This window comes from Gordionus sp. m RMFG-2023, chromosome 3 (genome assembly GCF_954871325.1).
Source record: "Gordionus sp. m RMFG-2023 chromosome 3, tfGorSpeb1-WG-v2, whole genome shotgun sequence".
Lineage (NCBI taxonomy): Eukaryota > Metazoa > Nematomorpha > Gordioida > Chordodea > Parachordodidae > Gordionus > Gordionus sp. m RMFG-2023.
Window position 1 is genome coordinate 28,121,666 of NC_088777.1, and position 9,193 is coordinate 28,130,858.

General features: G+C 24.5%; 1 protein-coding gene across 7 annotated transcripts; it reads right to left on the reverse strand.

Moving 5' to 3' along the window:
• Positions 1 to 222: 222 nt before the first annotated feature.
• On the reverse strand, positions 223 to 8,989 carry LOC135927656 (uncharacterized). Of its 7 annotated transcripts, XM_065463790.1 has the most exons (14): positions 8,914 to 8,982; positions 8,808 to 8,865; positions 5,475 to 5,585; positions 5,278 to 5,323; positions 5,214 to 5,231; positions 4,915 to 4,948; positions 4,041 to 4,234; positions 3,888 to 3,992; positions 3,760 to 3,831; positions 3,590 to 3,658; positions 3,466 to 3,537; positions 3,293 to 3,364; positions 3,101 to 3,157; positions 223 to 1,120 (listed from the first exon to the last, which is right to left on the reverse strand). In XM_065463790.1, the coding sequence occupies exons 7-14, from the start codon at positions 4,116 to 4,118 to the stop codon at positions 1,082 to 1,084; spliced, it is 564 nt and encodes a 187-aa protein (XP_065319862.1). In that variant the 5' UTR covers positions 4,119 to 4,234; positions 4,915 to 4,948; positions 5,214 to 5,231; positions 5,278 to 5,323; positions 5,475 to 5,585; positions 8,808 to 8,865; positions 8,914 to 8,982; the 3' UTR covers positions 223 to 1,081. The 7 variants fall into 7 exon arrangements, with proteins under 7 accessions (XP_065319862.1, XP_065319866.1, XP_065319867.1 ...); XM_065463794.1 differs by lacking the exon at positions 3,101 to 3,157 and having other exon boundaries at positions 8,914 to 8,978; XM_065463795.1 differs by lacking the exons at positions 3,101 to 3,157; positions 3,466 to 3,537 and having other exon boundaries at positions 8,914 to 8,989.
• Positions 8,990 to 9,193: the final 204 nt, after the last annotated feature.

Below are 9,193 nucleotides of genomic sequence, written 5' to 3' on the forward strand. Positions count from 1 at the left end.
TAAAAAATGACCTTAATTTTAGATCAATTTAGCTTACTCTTATCTCTTTATTTTTAGATGAATGGACATATTAATTATATGATGAAAATCAATAATTTTTCAAGATACTAAAGCCTCTAATAAGATTAAATGTTGTATCATTACAAGAAATAGTTTATTATAAATTAGAAAATAGATATAATGTACCATAAATTACGAAATTCATTAATACAGCATCCATATTTTATTATAAATTAGAAAATAGATATAATGTACGATAAATTACAAAATTCATTAATATATAGCATCCATATTTAAATATATACAGTCATAATATAAATTAAAAAAGATCATGTGCCAATATATTTATTGTCCTGCGAATAGAATGGTTTTCGTCAACTTCTGCCGAATATTGATATTTGAATTTTTGTTATGTTTATCTGCATAATGATATAACCTTATGTTTATATAGCGTTCCACTATTAATGTAATTAATATTTGATAATGACTGAATGTACCCTCCTGGTTTAGCATATGATCTACCAGATCATCAAAAATGTTTGTTTCCATTGCTTTAGAAATAACAAATGATACTATGCATTTAAATATAAATGACTTTTTTATTTGATTATTCTTTTCAAAAATACGAAATGCACTTTCTGCTAGTTGACATAATTTAGATATGCTCTTTGAAGGGATTATTAATCCTTGATTGTTTTTTATTTTAATTAAATTGTAGCTCTCATTATCTTCACAAGTTTTATCGATGATAGCAGATATACAATTATAACATTTTACCTTTTTTTCAGATATAAGTTTACGTATTATATAACCAGATATATATGTTGCAACATTATTAAGGTAGAGTGGGATATTTGGCACATCTATAAATGATATATCTATAGGATATATATGGTCATCATCATTATCATTTTTTTGATAATCTCCACAAATAAGGTTAGTATTGTCGATTAGAATACAATTACCTGTTGTTAATGCTTCCATTTTTCCTATCAAGACGGCTCTAACGGCAGATCGTAATTGATAAGCGGATGGATTATTGTTAAACCCTCCTCTGCTGCGTAAACAACTAAAAAATAGTTCAAGATGATCTTGGGAGGTTTTGTAGGTTAAAACGTATCTAAAATATGAAAAATAATTAAGAAAATTAATAATAATTAAGGTTAGTCTTAAGAGGTATAAATATTTTAAAATAAAAATGAAAAAATACCTGAGCTTGAAAAGTAACTAAAAAAATTTATAATAATTAAAATCAGTCTTAAAAGATATGCAAATATTTTAAAATAAAAATGAAAAAATACCTGAGCTTGAAAAGCAACTAAAAAAATTTATAATAATTAAAATCAGTCTTAAAAGATATGCAAATATTTTAAAATAAAAATGAAAAATATATATAAAATATTTGAGTTTGGGAATAGGTCCTAATAATAATTCATTCCCAATACCCAGAATACTTTTCATTGATGTTATTAACCCCATGATGCAGGTTTTTCTATTTGATTCACCTACATATCTTCCATCTTCAAATTTTAGAGCTTTAAGGGTATTAATATATTTTTCAAAAAAATCCTTATAATAGGGAAGGGATCTTTTTGATAATGGAGCCTTAAACCCTTTAGCACAAATATTTCGAGTATTTAAAAAATCAAACACATATTATTAAGATATTTATTTAATACTGATCAATCATTTGAATAAAGTCTACTGTGCCTTCACAGTTTTCAAACCCCTCAATTCCTAGCTCTTGCGCTAAAATAATTCCTTTAGCCACTGAGCTACTAAAAACTTGAACGGCAAGTTTAACCTTTAAAAATAATATTTTAAAAGTATATATTTCTTTTTATTGTACTTTCATTTTCTGCTTATGATACTCAAGATGAGAACGGACAATTTTATTAGCAGCCCTTAGTCCTTCCTTATCCTGTAAATTGTGAAGATTTTTTATATATTTCCAATTTATTATCTATTTGTAAAAATAACATTTAGGAAATATTTTAAAAGTAATTACAGCTCCATTATTATTATTGATTAAATTTTTTTTATCACCGAGCAGATTTCTAAGTAGCTTCATCATATGGCATACCATACATCCAATATAACATACACTTTTTCTTCACAATTACTAGGATGACTAAAATATGGAACACAATTATTTGGATTCAAAGAGGCGCCAAGTATTTGACACATTTTGATATTAGTTGAAAGGCCATCACATACCATTGCCTTACAGATGACCCCAGTATCATGTAATAAATGGAGTGCATTAGTTACTATGTTTGATAAGATCTCAGCACTGAGATAAGCTACTAAAAAATATCCTAAAGGAATTTTCCATGTACCATTTAAACATGTTGCCATAAGAAATAAAGCTTTGCTTGCCTCAGGTAGAGATTCGGAAGGTTTTATTCCATTACCAAAATCTCTATATCCATGAAACACTTTTTTATCCCAATGAATATGTCGCCGAATAGACATTTCATCAAGGCTTAAAATAGTAAATAATTGTACATGCGAATTTGATTGAAATGTTTTAATCCTTTTGAAGGAAGAATCTAAAAAACCTAAATAAAATTATTATAATTATAAATTATATAAATATATTAATTTTAAACCTGGCCTTATTTCTATTTGCTGGCTCCAAGATCTCAATGTAGATTCTGCAGGCATACAGAATTTATTTCTTATATAATTATAAGCTTTGGGTGAATAAAAATGTAATGTGGAAGCAAATTGTTTCATTTGGCTGCTATATTTTATTCTCCGAGGATTATTTAATCCTCCACTATGCACGTGGGTTTTAATAAAAGATAAAGGAAGTCCAGTAAAAAAATCCTCTAGTACATCTTCCCCTTCACCATTTATCAAATGTTTACTTTTCATTTTTTTCATTAGAGATTGTAAATTTAAAATTTTTTTATTTCGTCTATTTCCTCTATCAGAAGATGCCCTCATCTTTTTTCATAACTTTTGAATATATATCTGTTGATATCTCACTTTCCGTGTTAACTGTTAAGGATGGTATATTTGCAGCATATAAATGATCATTTCGATATTTGGGAAATGTAACTACATTATTATTTGCATCTTTACTATTATTTACAGTTAATAATTTTGTTGAGTCAGTGTTTACACAAAGAAGTTTATTGCTAAGTATATCCTATTAATATTTTTTGAAAAGGTATTCATTCAGGTTAGTGGTTCATTAATATTTAGTAAAGACTCATTTTAATTTTCATCGTTAATCAATAAAATTAAATAAATAAATTATATCAATATTTTAATATAGACTTACATGGTTTATATCTCTAACTGATTCATCTAAACACCCACACTCAAGAGTATTATGATAGCTGGTAGATGTTTTCTTAAATAAAATATTATTTGTATAATAAAAAAAATATATTGCTATCCATAAAATCAAAACATATCACTGATGTATATAGTAATTTAATAAATATGGCTCACTGGGCAATTATCTCTAACAGGCTCTTCCAAGCCTTCCACTTCTAGGGTATTAATAGGTATTTCTAATTTTTTCTTAAATATTAATAATAAAATTTTTATTGATCTTTTATAAAGTATATTTTACCTTTTTAGCTCGAACTGATTCATCTAAGCACCTACCTTCAAGGTAATTTGGATAACTGGTAGATGTTTTCTTAAATAAAATATTATTTGTATAATAAAAAAAATATATTGCTATCCATAAAATCAAAACATATCACTGATGTATATAGTAATTTAATAAATATGGCTCACTGGGCTATTATCTCTAACAGGCTCTTCCAAGCCTTCCACTTCTAGAGTATTAATAGGTATTTCTAATTTTTTCTTAAATATTAATAATAAAATTTTTATTGATCTTTTATAAAGTAATAATATTTTACCTTTTTAGCTAAAGAGTAAATATTAGTAGCATAAGTATGATCATTTTTTTCTATATAGTTAAAATTTGTAGGAGTATTATTTGTATTCGATGGAATATTTGTTATCTTAAAAAAATATAATATTTAAAATAAATATATATTCAATATTTATACATCCTGAAGGGGTCTGGAATTAAAAATGGATGGTACAGATCCTTCCTTTAGAATAGCATTCCCTGAATGTGAGGGCATAAAACATTCAGGTTTGAAATGGGCCCACAAAGCTTTGAAAACTTATTAGGAGTGAAATTTTCCTTATTCATTGCCTTTATCCATTTTGATAATAAAATTTCATTATTGATAGGGAACTTTAAAAAAATAATATTAATGTCTTAAATTAAGAAAAGAATCTTATAAAATAATAAATTAAAATATATAACCTATGAAAAGATATTTTTTTATTAAAAGTTAAGCTTGTTGCATGAAGTACAGCGACTCATATCAATCTATCTTTAAATAAAAAACGATCATTATTAATTGAAGATATAGACCATTAAGGATAATTTTAGATGTAATTTTATCAAATAAAGGTAGGGCTGGTCAATTAGATAAATATATATGGGTAGACTAGACAGATAGATAAAGTATAAATATATTATTATTTTTTTATAGTTATATTTATTTTCTTATATAATGTTAAATAAAAAAATAAAAATAATAGATATAAATAAACTATTATTATATGATATTGAATGATAATTATCAAAAAAATTTTATTTTATATTTTTATATAATTTTATTCCTTATTTAATATCATATTCAAATTTGCTATGAGAATTCACATTATAATGAAAAGTTGTTTATTTCTTTTTTGACTATAAAAAATATAAATTTTTCTTTGGATCAAAACAAAAGCTACATTTTAAAACAAAAAAAATTTCAAAAGGGCCTTTGTGTATTTAATATAAATCAGATTCTTTGGCAAAAAGAGAATACTTTATAACAATTTGTTAATCGTGTCAATATTATTGTTTATTTCTGTGTATACTTCTTGTCTTTATTGTCGCTTGCTAAATAGAAGCCTTATTTTGAATATAATAAAATGATAATATACAATGTTTAATCTAAAAAATTATTTTATTATTATGGTATTGATTTTTTATGTCAGTCAGCCAGAATTGAGCTAATAAGTCATTTATGCAATAGTAGTAAGATAACACTATAGATAGCTATTAAAAATAGAATTTTTCTAACGTATAATTTAAATAAGTAACATATAAATTGATAAAAATGCTTGGCTATCAAAGTATTGGCTAATATCTTATTTTCAAGGATAATATTAGACACCTTCAATTGCGAAATAACCTGTTTCATTAAATTTTAAATATAAAGTCATTATTGTAACTATTACTTTTAATATTGATGAGTATCCATTTTGAATTTTTAGATAATTATTTCTGTTATTCAAATAAAATAATTATAAAGCGAACATTTATAAACGAGAGCTTTCGTAATTTTATTAATTTATTTACATAAAAATAAATATATGACGTATTTTGGCGTGCTTGTTAATTTATGAAAAACATGAAAAAAATAGTGCACGCTTACCGTGCATTATCATTAGCCATTCAGATCCTTCAAATATGCATGAATAAAATCGTTACCTTTTTGGGGAAAAATTCGTCACAAAATGATTCTTCCATAATTCTAATGATGATTCTATGAATATTATAATAATTATGTTAATTTAAAAAAAACAAACACACCTGCTTGTTTAGTAAAGCTAAACATGTACTTAATGAAAAACGTGGTTGTTTAAATCAGGGATGTGAACCCTTCGACAAAAAAAAAGGGTCAGAGTTCGGGTCCTGTAATAAATTTAAAAAGGACCCGGGTCCAGGGTTCGGGTCCGGGTTCAGGGAACATAAAAATAATGACTCAAAATAGGACTTTTTTTTCATTCATTTTTTAATTTTTATTATACTTCAATATATACAAATTCATAATTCAAAAGGAAATAATTTATATTTTAAATATTTTATTCAATCGAACAATCATGATATCTTCTAAAATATCTTCCTTCAGATTACCTCGTAAATTGGACAATATATATTTCAACGAAGAAAATCCTCGTTCTACGCTTACCTAAAATAGAGTCATTTTTATAATACATAAATTATTGTACTTGTGTCGCTGGCACAGCCATGACGATTCTAGACAAGGTATATAATTCTGGATATATAGAAGAATTTTCTTCCCAGAATTTTAAAATATTTCCATCTTTATTTATTCTCTTTACTTCGGAGAACTTTTCTAAAGATACAATAGGTATTTTTTGCTCCTTTCTATCTAACGATAATTTGATTTTTTTCTCTCTATCTAATAGTAAAATTTTCAGATCATCAATATTGCTTTTATTATCATTGTTCTCGCCACAATCAGTAGATATTGTAGTAGCCTCCAATATATTGTTAATAATAGAGTTTTGGGTATGCCATAAATCCTCAAGATGGTTTATAGCCATTTGTTTTTGCTCAATACTTAATAAAATTTGATATCGAGGGTCTAAATATATTGAAGTATATACAACACTATTTTGTAAATATTGTTGCTCTCTAATTTTCATATTTTCTAATATTTCATATGAAAAAAAATTTGTAAATCTTTCTAACTCTAATCGACATCTTATCCATATGCCATAAAAATCCGATAAACATAACTGTTCTGCTTGCAATCTTAATGTAGTTATTTTTAAAGGAACCAACACACTAGTAAGGTCTTTTATTTGATTCCAATCATCCCGACAAAATTACTTCATATGCTCCTATAATAAAATCATTACAGAAATCTTTCAAACTTATTAATCGCTCTAGCATCATACAAATAGAGGACCAACGTGTTGTGCAATCTAATATTGCCATTTGCCTTTTCATCGATTTTAATATTCTTACAATTGTGGGAGTTCTTAAATATTTTGCAACATCCCTTGCTTTATCAATTATAGTTTTAAATTGATTATTTTTTAAGGAATCATTAATAGCCAATTGTAACGTATGGGCTACAGGGCTGCACATCTGATACAGTATATTTTTGTGGAGAAATCTTTTATTATTTCCTGTAAATCAATTTGACTTATTTCCTCATAATTATCATCATCATCTATATCATCCATTTCTTCCAGTGAACATTCATTTAATAATTTGATTGATTTTACGAGATTAGCACCGTTGTCTATAGTAATTGTATAAACGTTTCTAATAGGAATATTAAATTTATTTAATGTTTCTAGTATCATTCTTTTTATATTTTCAGAAGTTGAACTCTCCTTAATCTCCTTCATAGCTAAATTTCTTAATTATATTATCTCCTTTTATATACTGTATATTTATTCCTAGAATATTTCTCTCTAATCTTTGGGCGGAATCAATTTTTAATGAAATTAATTTGTTTTTTGTTTCATTTATTATTTTTGCTTGTATTTTTTTCGATTCATTAACCCCTAAGTCCTTAATTTTAAAGCGATAAATTGATGTTCCAATTGCTTTACTAATAGGGTCAATAATTTTTTTAAACCCGAATCCTCAATAATATTCAAAGGTCTTCCATTTACTGTAACAAGTTCAACTAAAGCATTCATAAATATCTCTTCACACATTTTAATATGAATGCTTTTTTTAAGCAATATTTTTCAATATTATTTTCATTCTTCTTTAAAATACTGACTGTAGGCTTTTTAACAATGTCTTCTGCCAAAAATTTGGTTTTTCTATTTAAATATTCCTCAAAGATTATAGAATGATGTCTTTTTAAATGTCTTTCCAGGTTAGTATTGTGTGAACCTTTTATCATTATGTGGCAGGTTTTGCACTCAGAATCCTCTTTAGTTGTATTATAATACTCTCACAAAATATCTTTTACTTTTATACTAAAAAACAATTTAATTTGTTTAAAACTTAAAAGTATAGACACATAGAAATATTTTTTTTATTAAGGCTGCATCCAAAATCTTAAAAATATAAATAAATTTTTAAGAAAAAAATTACATAATCTATTTTTAATGTAAAAATAAAATAGTGTTTAATTTCATTTTTCATATTTAAAAAAATTTCACAAATTTTTATAAAAAATTAGTAAGTACAATTTTTCTTAATGCTGTTAATTTTTTTAAATGTACTACCCATAGACTTTTATACTAATATATTTTAGTGTCAAAATAATTAAGGAAAGCATAAGAGTGCACAACCTTTGGTGCAAAAATGACCTAAAAATTAGATATTCTAAAGAAAATAGGAAAATTTGGGAGGAAAAAGAAAAATCAAAATTTGAATTATGATCTAATGAATAAGAAATTATAACTGGCAAAATTTATAAATTATAATCTGGTAAAAATAAAAAAATTATAATTTAAAAGATGCTGGAAAATTATATTATTTCTATCACAATTTTATTTAACTCAAATATAATAATTTTTTATATATATTTTATGGAAAGATTATCTTTCAAAATAGGATTATTGGTTTTCCCAACTGTTTATAAAATATTGATATAATTATTTACAACATAGTATATATTAATTAAGTATATAAAAAATCTAAATATAACTATTATCAAATAATAGGTTCTTAATAACTGAAAAGTAATATAAAATAATAAATACAATTAAATATTTATAATCATATCAAGCATTTTGAATATTTTAATTTTTTTAAAGCTTAAATGTGTCCAAAATGTTTTGTTATTAATTTGTGAAAATTTTAAGATTTTTTCAAAACATTTTGGCTGCAGCATAAATAAAATAATATGATATATTAACAATTTTGTTTAATTTAAATTTAATTCTCAAAAAATCATAATCTTAATAGCACAATAATCACTTAATAAAATTTTATAAAACAAGTAAACAAAGTTATTATATAAGATATAATTATAAAATATTATTACTTGCAGTAAAAAAAGATTCCAAATATTTCACTTTAAAATCAAAATACTCAAAGTATTCCTAATAAGAGCAAATAAATTATCACAATTAAAATATTATAACTTAAACTATAAAATAATTTATGGTATATCTCTAAATAAAATGAAATGAAGTCCAGCAAGAAAAACGAAAAAAAAACTCTAATATATAATAAATGATTCCACGAAAAAAATTAATAAAATTATAAAAATTTTTATGTTAGAAATTTTTTTATAATACCATGAACCCTTGAACTCTCCACTTTTTAAAAGTGTCCGGGTTCGGGTTCAGCCAAAATATGAGGGTTCAGGGTCCGGATCCGGGTTCACATCCCTGGTTTAAATGATGATAATTTAGAAAAAAATTTCAT